The sequence below is a fragment of the Octodon degus genome, unplaced genomic scaffold (assembly GCF_000260255.1).
Source record: "Octodon degus isolate 3935 unplaced genomic scaffold, OctDeg1.0 scaffold00058, whole genome shotgun sequence".
NCBI classification, from domain to species: Eukaryota; Metazoa; Chordata; class Mammalia; order Rodentia; family Octodontidae; genus Octodon; species Octodon degus.
In genome coordinates, this window is record NW_004524634.1 from 967880 (window position 1) to 989569 (window position 21690).

The following is a 21690-nucleotide window of genomic DNA, read 5'->3' on the forward strand; positions in this document are numbered from 1 at the left end:
CCAAGGGCTTCAGGTTGGCTCATTTTCACTTGTATTTTACTTGTATGGTACTTTTTGTGTGTGTGTTGCTTTTTATTGTCTAGAGATTCTTTTTTTTTTTTTTTTTTTTTTTTTTTTTTTTTGGTACCAGGGATCAAACTTAGGATTTTGCACTTGCCAGGCAGGCGGTTATGCTGCTGAGCTATATCCCTGGCTAGAGATTCTTGTTTCTCCCCTGTGGACAAAAGAGTATTTCTTCATTGTATCTTCAGGCTTTTCTATCTTTTGAAATAGATAGTTGGATAGAATACATCTCCTCCAAATCCTGGACCTTCCTCTAGGAGTCTTCCAGCTTCCTTTTCCTATCTGGATTTGTGCTTATCCTGAAATTTATTTTTATTCCATGTCTAAGATTGAATCTACTGTTTTCTCTGTCCTGTATCTTTTTCATTTATGTTAGTGAACTACATCTTCAAATGTTTTCTCATGAAAATAAAAAAGGGACAATTTGTGTATATAATATCTAAATATAAATTTATTTATTTATTTAATGTATTTGGTTGTTGCAGAGTCTCACTACGCAGCTTGGACTCGTGGTGATCCTCCTGCTCTTAGCCTCCCCAGCACCGGGATTACAGGCATGTGCCACCACTCCCGGACTCTGGCTGGCTCAGCCCACCCTAGGAGCAGTGCTAGCACGGGCATGTAGTGCTGGCAGTCCAGCTGCAGTCCTGTGCTTGCCGAAGCTTGCCTAAGCAGGCACTTTAATCCACTGAGCTAACTGTCGTGACCCCTCTTACCTTTTCTTATGTTGGGTGGCACTTTGTTTTAGAACAGAGATTCCCAAACCCTTAGTGTCTAGTAAATTTTTTTCATGATACCCATTGTATAAAAATAATGATAAAAATAACCTCACGGTTAGGTCCAAACAATTTGAAGTTAGTAGATTATGTTGTCTGAAAGATTTTTTGTTTTTTGGAGACAAGATCTGGCTAAGTAGTTCAGGCTGGTCTTGAATTTACTGTATAGCCTAAGCTGGCCTCAAATTCAAAGAAATCCTCCTGCCTCAGCCTCCCAGTGTGTAAGATTACAGGCATCCTACATGCACTACCACACCCTACTGTGTGAAAGATCTTTTAGATTTAAAATAATCCACATGTGCCAGGCATTTTGGTATGACCCTATAATCCCAGCACTCTGGAGGCAGAGACAGGAGGATCACTGGGTGTTTGAAGCCAGCCTGGGTTGCTTTGTGAGTTCAGGGCCAATCTGAACTACATAACAAATCCTTGTCTAAAACCAACAACAAAAAAGGCAAAACAAAACAATAGTCCACATATCTCTGTGGTTTGCTGTGGTGTTGCAAGTGTTTATGTGTGTGTTGCTAGGGATTGAATCCCAGTCCCAGCACATTCAAGGCAAGTGTTCACAGAGCCACATTGCCAACCTTCTCCAAGTGTTGTGTACACAGTTTGGAAACCATTACTTCGGGTGAATGTGTTGGGAGGTAATAGAATAGACTCCTAAAATGCCAAAATGAGGATTCCTTTTTCTAAAGGATCAACCCTACACTAAAGCCTTAGATTTTCGTGGTAGGTTCCTTCTGTTTCTTTGTAGAAAAGCCTTGGTCTTTTACCTGAGTGTCTGTGCTTCGTCTGGGGCAGGCCGTTAGGAAGGAAATTTCCTTGTTTCCTGCCCTCCTGTTCACTTCCCCCTTTTATCTCCCTGTGACCCCAGGAGCTGAAGGGCACATGAACTTAACCTGCATCTGTATTTGGGGCCGTGGCTTTTTCACTGCTCTTTTTCATTCCGGTGTGTTTTCTGTTTCTGTATCCCTTGAAGTCTCTGTCATCAGGTGATGGCGCTAGTCTTACATTTTTGCTGTTTCATTTATTTCTGTTTATATTTTTATTCCTTAATGTGACTTGGGGAGAGGTGAGAAGCAAACATTTATTCGTTTTGCTATCAAGAACCAGAAACTATATTGTCTCATTTATTTTTCATAATAACTGAATGAATAGAATACTATTGATATCCCTTTTATAGCCAGGAAAACTGAGCTTTGGGGACCTGGGACTCTAACAGAGGTCTGTACAGCACCAAAGTATGTGCTGTTTATTATTAATTTATTTTCAATTTTGAGACAGGGTCTTGCTTTGTTGCCCAAGCTGGCCCCAAACTTCTAAGCTTAAACAATCTTCCTGCCCCATCTCCAAAGAGGCTGGGACCATAGGTACGCTGAATCATAACTAGATTATATGTGTTGTTATTTTTAACATGTTGCGGAGTGATATTAAATGCGCTGGTTTCAGACTCCATCAGAAACAATTACTACTTCATCTCTAAAAAGAGACTTAAGTTTTTTTTAACTACCAAGAAGGAAGTCAGAATAGGTTAGAAATTTACAAAATTGATCAGCTTCTGCCTACCCTTTTCTTATTTACTAAATCATCTTGTTCCATGATTTCCAAACTTTTTAAATGAATTCTTGCTTTCCATTATATCTTATGCAGAAATCCAATAGGTTTATGGATATAAGAGGTGATGTTGCTCTGGAAAAAATTTAGTGGGGTGTCTGGAACCCACAGTGGCCCTCTTCTGGGTGACCCCTCCTATGCTTCTCTCTTGAGCATAGCTTTGAAAACCTTTAAAACTGCAAACCATTTGCTTGGGGGTGGGGGTTAATTTTTCTAAAACTAGTTTTAACTGGCTTAGTTTGGTACTGAAATAAGATTAAGTGAATTATTTTAACAGTTACCTGAGTGAAGAAAATTACTTATTTTCTAGCTATATATATAGCAGATATAATGATTACATAATAATATGATTTTACATAGTAATTATTGTGTATAGTTACACTGACACTTTCCATAGTGCTAGTTTTTAAGAAAGAAAACAAAGCAAAGCGACCGTGCTGACTTATGAGTTTATTGAATGTGTAATTACATTAATTCAAAAATGAATTTATAAAAGGTATATAAAATCTTCCCATGTTGCTCCCATGTTTTTATCTCTCATTTGAGAACCTGGCAATAACCACGATGATCTCATGTAATCCTCCAGGCACGAGTAAATTTGAATGTCTATCCGTATTTATTTATTTAGTCTTTTTGAGACAGGGCTTGCTAAGTAACTCAGGCTGGCCTTGAGCTCATTTTGTCCAGACTGGTCTCAGACTCACAACAATTCTTCTGCCTCAGCCTCCCAAGTTCTGGGATTATAGCTATCCCTACACTTTTTACAGTGTGTAAGCTGACTCTGGTAGAAACCGAACAAAAAGAATATTTATAATATGCAAAATCAGAAAAACACTCAGTTTTATATATGTAACTTTTGTATTTCTTTTAACAGGAAAAAATTAAAGAGTACATCCAAATATATTTATCAAACATTGTTTCTGAATGGTGAAAATAGTGACATAAAGATTTGTGCTTTAGGAGAAGAATGGAGCTTACATAAAATATATTTATGTCAAGTAAGTATTTTATTCTGTTGACTAACCAAGTAATTACTAAAAAAAACCCCTCAAAACTCTTAAGTCATGTTCTTTCTCATTGCCTTTCACAGTAATTTCTGCATATATCTGATAAAAAGTCTATTGTATTAGAAAGAGGCAGATATTATTAGTGAAAACAGTTTGGATAGAAAATAGATTTTGAACTTTTTTGTCATACTAGCCCATAATTACCTCTTTGTCATTACTTGAATAAGGTACTCTTTTGGGTGCTATTAATGGAATAGGGAAGTTGGGAGAAAAATGTTTTAACCTTAAAATTAAGACTTAAATTTCTTTGTTGCTGATTATTCACAATGAATGAATTCATCTGAGGTGTTGCTTAATAGTTGAAGTTGAATGTGAATGGAAGGTTTGTGACAGTTTTCCTTTTCTCCCAGAATATCCTGTTAAAGACCACAAATCTATTGACAAAAACAGCTGGTTTATTATTTAATCTTTGTGCTGAACATTTATTTCCTTGCTACCCATTTAAAAGATTCAGACTTTCAAAATAAAATAAAATTCTTGCTCTAGTGGTTCAAATATTTTATTCATTTATTCTCATCACATTTATGTGCTAGGCGTTATTCTAAGAACTGGGAATAAAACAGTAAACAGTTCTAGTCCTGTGAAGGGTATGTTTTTTTTCTATTGTTTGAGAATAACTATGTAATTAAGACAGTCTAAACCAGGTATGGTGGCACATGCCTATAATCCCAGCACTCAAGAGGCTGTGAGTTTGAGGCCAGCCTGGGTTACATAGTGAGATCTGGTCTCAAAAAAAAAAAAAGACTTTAGGCTGGTGGGATGGCTCAGTGGTCTAAAGCACCTACTTAGAACAAGCTTAACAAAGCACAGGGACCGCGGTTCAATCCCCCAGCACCACATGCCAGCCAACCATGCCCCCTGGTGGGCTGAGCTGGCCACATACACACACACACACACACACACACACACACACACATAAATAAATAAATAAAATTTTAAAAGACTTTATCATGTAGGATTTTTCAGGAAAAACATTTGAAAAGGATTTTTTTCTCATTTTAATCATAATATCTTTTTATTCTTTAAACAGTTTACTTTGACTTGAAGAATATGTATAGTCCAGAAAATAGATCAGATTATTGGTATTAACCTATGGATATGATCCATATCTTTCTTTTAAATCTCAGAAAAAGTTTCTCAATTTTATTAACTTAAGGGTCAGAATGCGTCTGTTAAAACTCAGCTCTTGCCGAGCACAGTGGCAAATGCTTACCACCCTAGCCACTTGGAAGGCTGAGGCAGGTGTATCACAAATTAGAGGCCAGCCTGGACAATTGAGCAAGTCCTTGTCTCGGAACAAAAAATGGAAACAGTTGAAGATGTAGCTCGGTGGTAGAGCACCCCTGCGTTGTACCCAGTGCCACAAAAAAAAGTAAAATAAAAACCAACCACTTTACCCCTCATGGAAACAGGATTTTAGTTCAAGACACATGCTACAATATAAGCCTTCCAAGGACAGATACAGCCTTTGTTTACTCCCATGTTTTTAGGGCCTTCTATGTACAGTTCGCTATCCATCTCTATGGGTTCATATCCATAGGTGGAACCAATCATGGGTTAAAAATAGAAAAAAAATTGCATCTGTATGGAACTTGTACAGACTCCTGCCTCGGCCTCCTGTGTGCTGGGACTACAGGTGTGTGCCACCATGCCCACCTAATAGATTTGTTAATATTTGATTCATTCTATAGTACTGTAACTCTAGTTATAAGAGATACTATCTAGGAAGTAACTAAAGCCATCATCTAATATCTTTCCTAAAATTCCAGTCCATTCTGGATATTTCTCCTATCTAACTAAGTACTAAATACTAAACAGGCCTGACCCTGCTTAGCTCCTGAGATTGTTTGCTTTCAGGGTGGTTTGGCTATAGGTGATTTCTGACTAGAAAAACTAAATTAGAGTTTCTCCTGATTGATTTGCGGAGTATCCTTTTAGTGGTGACTTGGGACTGGTCTGAAGCCTTTCTGAGGCATAATAAGGACTTTTGGTTCCTCTTCCCTCCACCTCAATACATCATTGTGTACCCACTTTGTGTGTTGTTGCATGTTTGTAAGAGATACATACATACGTAACATAATATCTAAATTTGAATTTAGTATTTCATTGAGAAGCAAAACCTATAGATAGTATACTCAGAAATTGTTTAATTAAAACACAGGTTCAAATAGTAATGGGAGAATTCAAATAGTAATAGAATTTGCTTTATTTTTTGTTAAAACAATACTAAACTAAATGTATATTTTGATACACCTAATAAACTTGTCTTAATTTCTTTTCATATATATATATTTAACAATTCATAGTCTCTTGAAATAATATGGTGAATTAGTTTTGATAGAATAGTTTCTTAGAGTTGGAAATGAAAGAAAAATAACTTGGAAGACAAAGTAGTGGATAATCATTGATTTTTTTTTTTTTTTTTTTTAAAGTCAGGCTACTTCTCTAGTATGTTCAGTGGTTCTTGGAAAGAATCCAGCATGAATATTATTGAATTGGAGATTCCTGACCAGAATATTGATATAGAAGGTACTTACCTCCTTTTATGGAAATATTATAAAAACCATCCTTTTTATTATTTAGGTAGAACATTTTTGTCTAACCTCATTGGCTAGGAGGGATAAAACTCCATTTAACACCTGAAAGTGATAATTTTATATTTATTTACACCTAAGTTTATTAGTTCTATTCATCATCCTATTCTTTACTCATACGGGCTTCATCAATCTATTTACTTATCTTTGTAGATGTCTGCCCAGAATGTGGTTATAGGAGGAAGGAAAAGTATTACTTATTAAAATTATGTGATGTTTTAAAAAATTAATCTTTCCTAAATAAAAAGGGATGAGCCATGCAACTGATGTTATTTTAAATTACTGAGGCTTAGAGGAATTATAGGACTTGGTCCTTCTTCTCCCCTCATTGTAGAGGTGCAGTGTCCGCCGCACAAAGGGAAAACTTGAGGCTTTGCAGAACATGAGGGGCACTGTTGGGCGGTGGAGGAGATGGCCAGGCTTAGACGGCTGCATGGCCGGGGCTGGGGGAGCAGGGCCGAGGAGGGGGGCTGCTGCGGGTGTGGTGCAGGCAGGCCTGTAGCTGTATACGCCGTTGCTCCCTTACTGCGTTCCCCAGGGGCAAAGCACCAAACAGCAGAATTCTGTGTATCTTTGAGTCTGTATACTTGAATTTAATGATTGCTTTACTTGGGGTTCTCTTTTAAAACTTTTTCTAGGGGTGTGTGAGTTCTAATCCTAACTACTGCCAAGATTTGATGGTAGAAGAGTGCACCTAGATTTGTTAGAATAAAGAGAAATTTACAACATTTTGCTTACGTTAACACCATCAATCAGTAAGCATTACTACCATTTCGGTAGTGACATTTCTCTTATCCTTTTGTGTACATACCAGATTTAAACAAATGTGTGAAAACAATTATTGTTTTTGCAGTATCGTATCTGTGTAATTGTTATTTCACTCTGCCTGTGTATGTTGCTTGCAGCACTGCAAGTTGCTTTTGGGTCACTGTATCGTGACGACGTCCTAATAAAGCCCAGTCGAGTCACTGCTATTTTGGCAGCAGCTTGTATGTTGCAGTTGGTAAGTACCACATTATTCACAAAAGATAGCAGCAGTATCTTTGTTAGTATCTCTTCCAAAAAACAAAAATAAAGCTTAGCTTTTGTAATTTTTAAAATAAAAGGGGAATGCATAAATACTGTTTTTTATAAATCATTTTAAATGCTTAACAAAAACTAATTTATTACTGAGGGGATCATGATGTCTGAATACAATGAGTCCAAACTGTTTCTGTGTAGCCTAGTATGACTAATGTAGAAAATATTTACTCACGTGCGCTTATAAATTTCTGTTAATTATTGATCTTGACTATTAGGTAGTTTATGATTACTAATTTAGTTCACAAGTTCAAAAAAAAATCAAATGCAACTATGTAAACTTTTTCCTAATTATGAAATAACTTTGTGTGCTCTCTAGGTGTGTATTTTACTCTACTAATAGAGTGACAGATTCATTCATTTAACAAAAATGTATTAAGTAGTTTGTCAGACTAGGCCTAGAGAACCAAAAGTAAATTAAGATGTACTTCCTGAATCTGGGAGAGTCTCTGTAAAACCCAAAGGTAAAGTAAGGGCTATCTAATATGATATGTATGATAATGTTCTACGTAAACAGTGTTATATATGGGGGGGCAGAAAGCAGATCATGAAGTTCCTCTATACCAGTGATGGCAGATCTCTTAGAGCTTACGGTGATACTGACACCTGCTGTGGCATGCATGCTGTGTGTTCACTGCCACTGCTCTATACACTGCAGAGTTTAGCCTTTATATACAAATAGCATTAGATGATTTTAATCACAGAAAAGTCAAACCTGTGTTTTAGAAAGAAAACTTCATGATCAACATATACACAATAAATTGAAAGAAAGATGAGTACAGGATTAGAGACCAGAAACTATTGCTGTAGTCCAAATGAGGTCTCATTTAGTTAATATTTCAAATAAGTAAAGTAGTATAAATAAACATGGATAAGTAGTAGATACCTAAGAAATTAAAAAAGGCTAACTTGCTGGATCTGGTGAGTGAGGAAATGTGAAAGAGAAAATGGGAGGACTCTAGAATGGCTTCCATGGGGCTGGGGAGACAGCTCAGTAGAATAAGTGCTTCCCTGGCAAATGCAAGGTCCTGAGTTCAATCCCCAGTACCACCAAAAAAAAAAAAAAAAAAAAAAGAGAGACTCTAGAATGGCTTCCAGGTAAGTTCAAAAGCCAAGTGAGTCAGTGTGTTATTTTAATCAGCATTTTCCTTTTATCAGCATTTATATAGTGACTTATTTTAAGTACTAATTAATAGATTGCCAAATATCCTTGTTAAGATTTTGATTTTTAAAATATTTTGATCCTTTCAATATTTAATTTCAAATAGGTATATTTTATTTTCTAACTTGGGTTCTTTGGTTTTAACATTCTATATCTGTTTTTCTTTTTTTTTTTTTTCGGAACCAGGGATCGAACTCAGGCCCTTGTGCTTGCCAGGGAAGCGCTTATTCCACTGAGCCATCTCCCCGGCCCCTAACATTCTATATCTGGTTTCTGCCTTATTTTTATAATTCACTAACTTAATGTACTTGTATGATGAATGTATTTCAGAAATTCCAATGAAAAGTGAGAATATTCTTTCATACAAAACATAGTTCATTTGAAACTTACAGAATCAATTTAGATTAAAATTAATTTGTTGGGCTGGAGATAGAGCTCAGTGGCATAAGCGCCCTGCAAGCGCAAAGGCCCAAGTTTGATTCCTGGTACCAGAAAAAAATAGTAAGTTGTTCAGAACTCTAATGTACTTGCTTCAGGGGCTTCTCCTACTGATAGTGCTAATTCATGTCATTTGGGAAACTCATCACTTGATTAATTGATCACAGAATGCTGCCTGAGAAATTTGCACAAGTCCCAGAGGTGAGAAAAAGAGAAAGCAAAGAGAACAGTAATATTCATACTCCACAAAAAAGTCCATTTTCCAATTATAAGTATTTAGTTGAATACTTGCTGGATTTTTTCCCATATTTTTACTGGATTTATTTAAAAAAAAAAACCTAGACTTGCTGCACTGTTTTCTTTCTTCCTTGTTTTCCTTTTTAATATGTAAAATCACATATCAGAGCTAATTTTTCCCAAATGAAATGGGCCTTTCCAGTGCTTATTTATATTTACAGGATGGTTTAATACAACAATGTGGTGAGACAATGAAGGAAACAATTAATGTGAAAACTGTATGTGGCTATTACACATCAGCAGGGACCTATGGATTAGATTCTGTAAAGAAAAAGTGAGTTACCCTTTCTTATTTTTCTTCCCATGCCACTTCTAGGAATTTGGTTGCTTTGGTTTCTTAAGAGTATGTATAGCTATAAGAAAAAAAGAATTAGGAGAAAATAGAATAGGGGGATGTAATTTTATTATTTAAAAAGCCCCTTTTTGATTTTGGACTAATTAATTACTCAGCAATTGTTTTTTGTAGGTGTGATGTACACCTGTAATCCCAGAACTCTGGGAGGCTGAGGCAAGAGAGTTGCAAGTCTGAGCCCAGCCTGGGCAATGCAACCACTTATTGAGATCCTATCTCTATTTAAAAAATTTAAAAAGGCTGGGATACAGCTCAGCATGAAGACTCTAGGTTCAATTCCCAGTATGAAAAAAAGTAGGTATAAATAGGCAATGTATCTCTGTCACTACTGGCAACTTTTAATCTATTAAGTAATGAACCTATTTTTAGATTTTAAATGTAGAAATATCTAAGCCCCTTTATAAACTATTTAACCCAAAGTTGAATGATGGTTTCTAGAAATTATCTTATTAATATAAAAGGAATAGCCTCTTAATAACTACTGACAAAAAATACTAAATTTCAGATTATTATGCTAAAATTTTTGAGCATGTCCTAGCCAGATTAATGCCATATTTTTATTAATAAATTGAAACTACGTAATAGGTAATGTAATAATTATGTGTTTTAATTTCAGGTGCCTTGAATGGCTTCTAAACAATTTGATGACTCATCAGAATGTTGAACTTTTTAAAGAGCTCAGGTATTTGAATTTTAAATAACTTTGTAATTAATTATTGTAAGTTAATATTTTTCATTTGTTAAAATATATGTTATTTTTGTAGAACATTAAAAGTACACAGTTAATGAAAGATACAAAAAAAAAAGATACTGTGACTATATCCATAAACTGAAGAAATGCAGCACAAGTGTTTTGTTGTAAATAGTAAAATATAACTATTGTTTTAATCAGTTTTTACAGAAAAATATTGCTGTCATAAGACTTAAGTTTCTAGTGCTGCCTCACTTCTGCTGGGCTCTTAGCCTAACATTTAAAGAGACTTTATTCAGGATTATAAAGGTTACAGAGGTGAGTGTGACAGGCTTTCTGCTGTCAAGGAACTTTTGGAGTAATGAAACTGAGGTGTTTTGAGATAGATCTGAGAAACTCAGAGTAGAAATGAAAGAACTTTTGAAAACTTCAGGGTACAAACATTGGGAGTATGTGGCATTTTGAAGGGAATGCATAAAGCCAAAAATTTAACTTACATTGCTTCTTGAGATGTCAGTTTCTCACTTCTCATATCCTTCTCACCTTTGCAAAAGCTCAGTGGGAAATTATGGCCAGTATGGTGGTGCATACCTTAATCCCAGCATTCTGGAGTCTGAGGCAGGAGAAGTGAGAAGGATATGAGAGAGGTATGCATTTTTATGTTTAAATACATTATGCAGTAACATCCAGATTTATTTTAATTCTCAATATAAAATACAATTTATAAGTTTTTGTTTTGTTTTGCTTTGTTGAGACTGGGTCTTGCTGTGCAGTTCAGGCTGGCCTTGCTGACTATGTAGCCGTGGCTGGCCTTAAACTCATAGCAGTCCTCCTGCCTCAGCCCCCCAGAGTGCTGGGATTATGTGTATAACACAACACCTGGCTTTTTTTGTTTGTTGGTTTCGATGGTTAGATTACATTGTGGATTTTTGGATTCTTTTCATTTGTCTGTCTTAAGAGATACTATATTAGTGGGCCGGGGAGATAGCTCAGTAGTATAAGTGCCTGCCTGGCAAGCGCAAGGTCCTGGGTTTGATCCCCAGTACCGCAAAAAAAAGAAAATAAAAAGAGATACTGTAATAGTTTGAGAAGTATTCATCAACTAATGATGTCAAGACATAAACAAATCCCTGCATTATGTTTGATTTGAAAGTAACACTTGTTCCTTCTCATTCATAACTTTTTTTTGGGGGGGATGGTAGCAGCAACCTTAGGAACTGAACCGAGGGGCTAGGGCTGTAGTGCAGTTGCACAGCATCTGCCTGGCAAGCACAATGTCATAAGTTCGATCACTGGTACCAAAAAAAAAAAAGGAATTGAAGTGAGAGCCTTTGCGTGGAGCTACAACCCCTAATCTTAGTTGCCCATGTTGAGGTAAAACTGTGATTCTCCTGCTTCAGACTCTAGAATGCTGACGTTGAAGTATGCACCACCATACTGGCCATAATTTCCCATTGAGCTTTTTCAAAGGGAATTTAGGCTGAGGCATAATTGGAAGTCCAAGCCTTCCCTGGACAATTCAGTAATTTAGTGAGTCCTAGTCTCAAAATTGAAAAATGGTGCTAGAGATATAGCACAGTGGGATGACCTCAGTCAGGTTCAATCCCCAGCACTGGAAAAACTGATACTTGGAGAGTCACCTTAAAAATTCAGAAGTTCGATCTTGTGGGAAGAGCTGAAGCAGGCGCTCTTGGCTCTGCGCGGCCCGCTGCAATCCGTGGAGGAATGTGCTGCGGAGCCACCATCATGCCTGGGCACCTACAGGAAGGCTTCGGCTGCGCGGTCACCAACCGATTCGGCAAGTTATTTGACGACAAATCGGACACCTTCGAGGTGCTGAAGGCAGCGGAGAACAAGAAAAAAGAAGCCAGCAGGGACACCAACTCCACCGCGGCGGGCATACAGCTGCGCAAGGAGCCCAGAAGGACCGGAAGAACCCGCTGACGCCCAGCGCCGGCGCGGCGGACACGAAAGAGGCAGCACAGCCGCCAGTGGCGCTTCAGAAGAAGCAATAAGATGCGTTGGAAGAAGACCTGATCGTCAACTTCAGGGGCAAGGGAAAATAATCGATAGGAGACCAGAACGGCAACCACCACATGAAAGAAGATTTGCAAAACCACCTGAAGAAAAGGGTGAAGGAGGAGAATTTGCAGTTGATAGACCCATTACTGCCTGGCCTATTGGAGGGCGTGGTGGCCGTGGCAGAGGGCAAGGTGGCCGTGGCCGTGGCGTGAACAGAGGAGATGGCTTTGATGGTCCTGGCAAGCGTGAACTTGACAGGCATAGTGGAAGCGATAGATCTTCTTTTTCACATTACAGTGACCTGAAGCACGAGGACAAACGAGGAGGTAGCGGATCTCACAACTGGGGAACTGTCAAAGACGAATTAACTGACTGAATGTGAATGTGACTGAGGAAACACCTGAAGGTAAAGAGCACCCTGTGGCAGACACTGAAAATAAAGAGAACGAAGTCGAGGAGGTTAAGGAAGAAGGCCCAAAAGAGATGACTTTGGATGGTGGGAGGTGATCCAAAACAAAGACAGGGCGAAAGTAGAATTTAATATCCGGAAACCAGATGAAGGTGCTGATGGACAGTGGAAGAAGGGATTTGTTCTTCATAAATCAGAGTGAAGAGGCTCACGCTGAAGACTCCGTGATGGACCATCACGGCCGGAAACCCGCAAATGATAGCACGTCTCAGCTGGAGATCAACCTTGAAGACCTCGGCCGCCCCGGACAGGGTGGTAGGGGAGGGTGAGGTGGACGTGGGCGTGGGGGCGTGTGAACCGCGGCAGCAGGACTGCCAAGTTAAGTACTTCTGCCGCGGACGTGGATGACCCGGAGGCCTTCCCAGCTCTGGCCTAACTGGACGCCTGGAGACACCTGGTTCCTCGGCAGACCCTCTGTTCAAAGCTTTGTGCATGCTTAAGGATCCCAAACAACTAAGAAATTTAAAAAGGAAAAAAAAAAAAAAGTCATTCATACCAGTCACACCTAAAGACTGAATTTTATCTGTTTTGGAAATGAACTTCTCTCGCTACACAGAAGTTAACAAATACAATAGTTTTGTATTTAGAAATGTATTGGTAGCAGGGATGTTTTCATAATTTTCAGAGATTATGCATTCTTCATGAATACTTTTGTATTGCTGCTTGCATATATGCATTTCCAAACTTGAAATATAGGTGTGACCAATGTGTACCAGTTTAAAAAAAAAAAATTCAGAACTTTTACATATATATAACCCTAACTACTGGGAGGCTGAGGCCAGGAGATCCAGAGTTCAGCCCAGCTGAAGCAACTTAATGAAACCTTGTCTCAAATTTTGTTTTATTTTTTTTCCGAATTTTTTTAAATTTTATTTTACTGAGAAACAAGTATCAATGAGACAGTTTCAGAACTGATTGATAAGGGGCTGGAAAGATGGCTCAGTGGAATAAGCGCTTCCCTGGCAAGCACAAGGCCTGAGTTCAATCCCCAGTTCCACCAAAAAAACAAAAACTAAACTGATTAATAGGACAGTTTCAATAATTAATACATTGTACATTTTTGTCCTTTTAGCGGTTATCTGTAGTACAAGATGCAGACAGACTATCCTGTCCAAACACTATTAGTACAAATCTTTCTTCTCATTGAATTAAGCGAAAGTAGCTATGTATCTATCCTAACTATTCTGCGTATACAGATACAAAATGGTCTTTCCTTTGTATCCCCTTTTTTGATCAGTCCTGACAGAAATAGGTATTCCATTGGCATCTGAATACTGTAGGTGCGTGAATTCAGCAAAGCAATCCAACACAGTCCAGCAGTCCACAATAGTGGTGGGTTATCCACAAAAGTCGTTGACCTGAGTTAAAATTTTAAAACAAATTTTTTTTTTTTTCGGAACCAGGGATTGAACTCAGACCCTTGCACTTGCCAGGGAAGTGCTTATTCCACTGAGCCATCTCCCCGGCCCCTTAAAACAAAAATTTTAAAGGGTTGAGGGTGTAGATTAATGTGAAGGCCAGCCCTGGATTCAATCCCCAGCATTGGGACACACACACACACCCCAAACAAAAAAACTAGAAGCTCTTTTTAAAATGGCATTAAGGAAAAAAAAACCTAATGGTATTTCCAGACCAAGCTAAAATACATTTCTCATTCTTACTCTCTAATAGTAATAAAAACAATATTTATTATTTATAACTAATCAGTCCTTTTAAACTTGAGATGAAAGATTACTTTAGCATATGTGCTGAATTGAGCACCTAGTACTTTAAAGATAAAACTTTTAATGAATTTTGACATGTCTTGTGGGATTTTTTGTTTGTTTTTGCAGAACTAGGGATTGAACTCAGGTTCTTGCACTTGCCAAGAAAGCGCTTATTCTATTCAGCTATCTCCCCAGCCCCCTTTTGTTTTTGTTTTTGAGGATTTTTTGTTCTTGTTTCAACATAGTGTACACAAGGTGGGTCACAGAAGGCTGCCACTTACGCTGCATAGTGCAGGTTACATTATTGCAATCTTGGCTGTAATTAGGTCAGTAGATCAGAGCACATCATTTCCCTATCAGCATGAAAACAGACCTTTCATGCCACACTTTCTTTAAAAATATTTTTTAATCTTTATTTGTTTGGTACAAGGTCTCGCTATACAGTTCAGACTCATAGTGATCCTCCTGTCTCAGCCTTCCGAGTGCTGGGATTACAGGTGTGCACCACCAAGCCCAGTTTAAGGGCCAGCATAGCATGCAGCACTGGGAACAAACCTGGGTCTTTGCACTTGCCAGGCAGGTGCTTAGACCACTGAGCTATCTCCTCAGCCCCACACCACACTTTCTGAATTAAAAATATTGATAATTTCCAGCATATTAATAACTAAGACTCACTGCCTTATACAAAAAACTGCTGTCAGTTTTAATTCCACATTTTCATTTGATAAAGTATCTTGTGTCATCAGAGTTCTTGAGAGCCTATTCAAGAAAACAGGCTCACTCTTCTGTTTTACTTTTTCCAGCATAAACGTCATGAAACAGCTCATTGGTTCATCTAACTTATTTGTGATGCAAGTGGAAATGGATGTGTACACAGCTCTAAAAAAGGTATTGACGTATGAAGTGCACAGGAGTACTACCGCGGCATTGCTCGTTATAGTGAAAAACTGGAAACAGCTAGTAGTGTCCAGGGGTAAGGGGTGATTATTATGTAAGAAAAGGTAGAGTTATAGATGCTCCTTAACTTATGATTGGGTTATATCCCAATAAACCCTTAAGTTGAAAATATCAGTTAATATACCTAAACTCCTGAACATGATAATTTAGCCTCACCAGCCTGAGCACTTACATTAGCTAAAGTTCGGCAAAATAATTTAACACAAACCCTACTAGAATGTCACATCTTATGTAATTTGTTGAACCATATTGAAAGTAAAAACCATATAGTTGTCTGAGCAGCTTTCCACAGAATCACAAAGTTGAAAAGTCCTAGACCAAACCATGTTAAGTTGCAGAATTATTTACAAAAATGTTATATTTAAGAATTTGTGGATGATTTTACTTTGCCTTTGTACTTTTCTATCTTAGGAATGCTCATCTGTTTTTTCTCAAAATTTTTTCAGTAGCAAGCATTGTTTAAATTGCAAAGGTTTGGGGCTGGGGACATAGCTGAAAGGCATAAGCACCTACCAGGCAAGCACAAGGACCCGAATTTGATCCCTGGCCCCGTGTGCGTTGTCATGCTGTACTTGCCCAGAACTGGGCATGGTGGCACACCTATAATCCCAGCACTCTTGGTAACATCTGTATGGCTAACAACAGATAATTGAATTGTAAAAAAAACATGATATTTATATATAATGGAATACAATTCAGCCACAAAGGGTAAATTTAAGTCATATGCAGGAAAGTGGAGGTACTTTGAGGGTATAATGCTAAAATCAGGGATGATTAAATACTACATGATTTTTCTTATATGAAAAACTTAAAATAGGAGTAATTTAAAAAACAAAATAAAAGATGGATGATAAAGAATTACTGGGCAGGGGAGATAGCTCAGTGTCATATGAATCTGCCTTAAGACAGCAATTGAGACGGCGTGGTGGTGCGCATCTGTAATTACTACGAGTCCGATCTAGTGGTGAGACCCTGTAGACCCTTCCCTAAAAATACCAAAAAAAAATTAATAGGCTTGAGGCAGAGGACAGATTTTATGAGACCTGCTCCAATGGTTTTTACCTGCTGTATAATTTTGCCTTTAGCCTTTTGTTTCTGGCATGGAGTATTGCATACAAAATAGTATATAGTCACTAATGTGGTATATTATAAAGCTTTACCTTTTAATATAATAATCTAAGGTGTGTTTGTGACTGCATACTTTTCAAGGATTGACTTTTTTTGTGTGTGTACCAGGAATGGATTGACTTCTTATACAGATCCAGTTTTTATTTTTTGACTATATGTGATTAATACCGTGATGAACTTAAATGTTAGCATATTTTATAATAGTGCCACTTTTTTCTTTCAGTTGCTTGTTAAATGGAAATTAAAACTTTTTCAAGTATTGTGTTTAAAGATAGAAGCAATTTGAAATATAAAATGATGAAGTCTTGTAATTTCCTTCTTACTGTTTTTAACATAGTGGATGTTCCTTCAACTTGTGCCTTCTTGGAATGGATCTTTAAAACAGCTTTTGACAGAAACAGATGTCTGGTTTTCTAAGCGAAAAAAGGGTATGCCTGAAATTTTTATTGAGAACTTGTCCTTTTGTAAACGAAATTTGTTAGAATCAGGTTCAGAGAGAGAGAGAGAGAGAGAGAGAGAGAGAGAAGTGAGAGGGAGGGAAGGAGGAAAGGAGAAAGGGGGAGGGTGAGAGAAAATGTAATAAAACACAGACAATGTAGCTAAAAGTGTACTTTGACTTAGTACAGTTGTCTTACATGTTTTATATGTTATTTGGCCTATTAGTCTGTATATATGATAATTAACTATATGGTCTTATAAAATAAATGAATCTGATGCTGGAAAAATAAAATGAGGAGTGGAGGGAAAAAAAACTGAAATATGTTATATACATGTACTGGTTTCTTACAGTGAATATAACCATTGTATACTGCAAACATGTGCAAATAAAATCAAGTCCTAACTTGGTTACAGACTGGCTTTTAGATCTGGAGAGAATTCTTACAATTATCCAATTCAGCTTCTCTTTTACAGTGTGAAAATTGAGGCTAAATAAGAAAAATGCCTTTGCTATTATCATGAGTTGTTAGTCTTTTTGTTTATTTGTTTTTGTTTTTTTGCAGAACTGAGGGTTGAATGCAGGCCCTTGTGCTTGCCGGGGAAGCACTTATTCTACGGAGCCATCTCCCCAACCCCAAAGAAGTTTTTTTTTGTTTGTTTCTTTTTTGAACTCAGGACATTGCACTTGCCAGGCAAGCGCCTGTTCTACTGAGCTAACTCCCCAGCCCCCTGAATTGTTAGTCTTTGAACTGTCACCATATATCATGATGCCCTAAAATTATTGTTTCTTCCATTTTTGTACTGATAGTTCTTAATGATTACTTTTGTTTCAGTACATTGCACAATTTCCCTGGCAAACCCGATTAGGCAAAAACTCTCGGCATGGGGGCCTATAGACAGGGCTCTGTGTGCAGTGGTCCCCGAAAGTAGATGCAAAATCTAATATATACTATGTGTTGCTTGCGTGTTTCAGGGGCAAGGGAAGCTTCAGTATCGTTCATTAGATTCTGTCTCTAGACAGAGACGGATCTAAAATTCGTTAAGATCAACTGTTGTAAGATCTCACCTGGGTAGAAAGACGTATGCAACTAATTTGGAAAAATTTGTGTTTTGGTTTTTTTTTTTTTAAAGAGTCTCACCATGCAGTTCAAGCTGGCCTTGAGTTCACTTTGTTGGCCAGGCTGGTCTCAAACTTGCAGTGATCCTCCTACCTCAGCCTCCTAAGTGCTGAGATTACAGATGTGTGCCAGCAGGCCTAGCCTGGAAAAAACTTTTAGTGGCCCCCAGATACAAGAAATGACTGAATCATAACCCTAAGTTCATGACTTTCTTTGATTACTGTCATTTTTTGTTCATGCATGACTATCTTCTTTTTAAATTTTTCATTAATATATTGAACTTGCATGAACTAATCTTCACTTCATAATTTTCCTCTGCACAGATGTTTCTCTCCTGTTGAATCCCTCTTACTTTCCATAACAACTATCTTGAATTTTATGTTTATTATTTTGTTTTAAACAAAAAGTGTTACTGCATACATTGTGTAGTGCATGAATAAGCTAACTCTGAAGAAAACAATCCTTGATTTGTACCATTTTCCTCGGTGCAAAGTCGTCGTGTGGGGCCGGGGAGATAGCTCAGTAGCATAAGTGCCTGCTTCGCAAGTATATGTCCCAAGTTCCATCCCGGCACCAAAACAAACAAACAAACAAAAAAAAGTTCAGCCTCATTCAGTGTGTCAGGCTACCAGCATGACAGCTGGGAAGAGATGTCCATGGTGAACCCCTTGGAGCAAGCCTAGGTCATTATTATTTGAGCCTCACATTGTGGTTTAATTTTTATCTCAACAATTTAGAAATTGAATGGCCCTTATATGTTTATTGATCACGTTTCCTCTTCTATGAAATGTGTGCTTGAACATTTTTCCTATTTTAATAGCAGATTTGAGCCTGGTGTGGTGGTGCACACCTAAAATCCCAGTACTCAGGAGACTGAAGCAGGAGGGTCATTGTGAGTTCAAGGCCAGCCTGAACTATGTAGTGAGATTTTTTCTCAAAAAAAAAAAAAAAAAACGGAGACTTTTGGAGTCAGGTTTAGCTCAGTGGCATAAGCACCTGGCTAGTTTGAGGTTCTTAGTTCAATTCCTGGTACATTCCCCCCAATAAAGCAGATTTGTGTTAATGGTTTGTATGTGTTCTTTATATACTCTCTGAACCAATCCTCAGTCATGAATGTGTTTTGCCCTTATCTTTTGACCTATAGGTTATCCATTTACTCAGTGTCCTTTGATGAATAGAAGTTCTGAGTTTTAAAATTTAGTGTTGTGTGGACCAGGGATGTAGCTTAGTGGCGCAGCACCTGCTGCCTGGCAAGCACTAGGGCCTTAGCTCAATTCCTGGTGTCAAAAAAAGAAAACAGTTTAAAAAAAAAAAAAGTTAGTGTTGTGTTTAATTTTTTGAAATTGCTTTATGTAGTCAGATTTCCTAGCTAAGAGCCAGATTTTTTAAAATTCAAACTTATGAACTAAAAATGTGAGAAGGGGCTATATAATAAAATCTTAACTTGATTTACCTGAAGGACAAGTACTAGGTTTATGTTACATTATGGCAATTAAAGATTAGAAAATGATAGATGAGAAAAGTGAGGAGAAAATTCAAAAAACAGAAATCTGAAGGTGATAAGGATGAAGGAGTGTGAAAAAAAAAAAAAAGGAAGGGACAGCAGATGTTGAGTAGGTGGCGACCATAACCTTATGCCCTTTTGTGCTGCAAATGGGCCAGGCAGAGAGAAACTAGTCTCTAGCTGAAGTGACAGAGCCACTGGGAAGCTGTGGTTCCTTTCTGGTTTTCTGACTCTAGGATCTTCTTCCTAGCCTCAGTGTGTAACGGTGTACAGTTTAAGATAACTCTTCTGGGAGTCAGTTATTGCATAAAGCAAAGTGCATATCTAATGCTTGTGTTTTTCTAAGGACTATAGAGTCATTTCAAACAGCTGTAAAGTCTCAAAGCTGATGCATACTTAGGATATAGTAGAAAAATATCAGTTGTAATCCCATCACCTGTTACACATTGGTATATCTTTTTTAAAGTTTTCAGATCTATAAGGATCAGTTTAAAAAGAAATAATAGCAACAGAAAAATTTCTACACAATTGTACTTGAAGATTGATACTGAATTTGAGTAATATAATTAGTATAACTACATGTTGCCAGCAGGATATTTTAAAACAACCTTTTTGGATTTCACAAATTCTTACAGAAACAAATGGACCAGTTCCTCTACAGTCTTAAAGAAAAGGCTCCATGGGATTGCGATTTCACTAAGATTGTCTAGAATTAGAATGTTGTAATTTACTCATGTGGCAGAGCACCTTTAAGGACATAATGGTATTCTTGGCCGAGTGTGGTAGTGCACACCTGTGATCCCAACACTTGGAGTCTGAGGCAGCAGAATCACTCTGCGTTCAGAGCTACACTGAACAAGACTGTCTCAACCAAGAAAGAACATAATGATATTCTCATATATGCCCCCATGTAATTTACAGATTGGCTATTTTTCTGGCAGTACTGGGGATTGAACTCAAAGATGCTACCACTGACCTGTATCTCCATTTCTTTTTCTTTTTTAGGGGCCTGGCAGGTTAGTTCAGTTGTTTAAAGCGTCTTCCTGAGCAAAATCAGTCAGGATGAGTTTAATCCCCAGTACCAAAAAAAAAAAAAAAAAAACAGTCAGGGGTAAGGGACTCGGGTTCGATCCCCAGCACCACATGCCATACCAGACCCGCCCTTAAGGCAGCGTGAGCCAGCCCAAAAAAAAGAATCCTTTTTTAGTTGGAGTCTCACTAAATTGTCCAGATTGAGCTTAAATTTGTCATCTTCCTGCTTTAGCCTCCTGAGGAACTAGGATTAAAGAAAAGTGACACATTTACTTCAACCTGTGAACTAGAACAGTTATGTTTTTTTTAAAAAGTTGGCCAGGCATGGTGGCATACACCTAATAATCCTTGTACTCTGAAAGGTAAAGGCAGGAGGATCACAAGTGTACCCCAGCCTGGACTACTGATTTAGTGAGATCCTGCCTCAAGAAAAAAAAGAGTAGGGGGTGGAAGCTGATGTATCTCAGTGTGAAGTATCTGGGTTCATTCCCCCATACTAGAAAGAAACATAAATCCAGCCACATGCTTGAAATAAGACTTAACTGCTTTTTTTTTTTTAACTGCTTTTTAATATGAATATACTCGTGTTCTTTCCTTGACTTTTAGCAGATGCCAGAGAAATGCCAAAACATGTAAGATAGAATTACAAAAGTAAAAAACATGAAATAAAATAAAATTTTAAAAAATTACAAAAGTTTCTTTACCTAAGGTGTTTTTATCATTTTCAGTTAAAAAAAAAAAAAAGTATTTTGGTGTAGAGAACTTTCAACTTCATAGAAAGCTCTTGTTTTGGGCCACCTAGATAGCTCAGTGGAATAAAGTGCCTTCTTAGGAAGGTGCAGGGACTGGGTTGAATCCCCAACATGTTGTGCTGGTCCCACCTCTGGGGCACACTGAGATTGAGACAGCATGGTGGTGTGTGCTGTAATCCAGCACTTGGGAGGCTGAAAACAGGAGGATCAGTACAAGTCCAAGCTGTGTAGTAAGACCCTGTAGACTCTGCTGAATCCATAAAAAGAAAAGAAAATTAAGAACTCATTTCACACGGCATGATCTAAAATGTAGTGATCGGAAAAAAAAAAATTTTAAAAAGGGGGCCTGCCCCTTAGCTCAGTTCTTTAAGTGGCTGCTTCAACAAAGCAGTCAGGCTCAGGTTGCTGTGGTTCGATCCCCACAACT

At 37.7% G+C, this 21690-nt stretch overlaps 1 protein-coding gene and 1 pseudogene across 1 annotated transcript in view; both read left to right on the forward strand.

Moving 5' to 3' along the window:
- Positions 1-21690, forward strand: part of Gmcl1 (germ cell-less, spermatogenesis associated 1) — a 47050-nt gene that overhangs the window by 3961 nt on the left and 21399 nt on the right. Inside the window, exons 2-8 of the mRNA XM_004634044.2 lie at positions 3331-3454; positions 5956-6052; positions 7023-7120; positions 9256-9368; positions 10063-10128; positions 15138-15222; positions 16757-16847. Of these exons, the coding sequence (XP_004634101.1) occupies positions 3331-3454; positions 5956-6052; positions 7023-7120; positions 9256-9368; positions 10063-10128; positions 15138-15222; positions 16757-16847 (674 nt within the window). The remainder of the gene's footprint in view (positions 1-3330; positions 3455-5955; positions 6053-7022; positions 7121-9255; positions 9369-10062; positions 10129-15137; positions 15223-16756; positions 16848-21690) is intronic.
- Positions 11884-13159, forward strand: LOC105742538 (annotated as a pseudogene).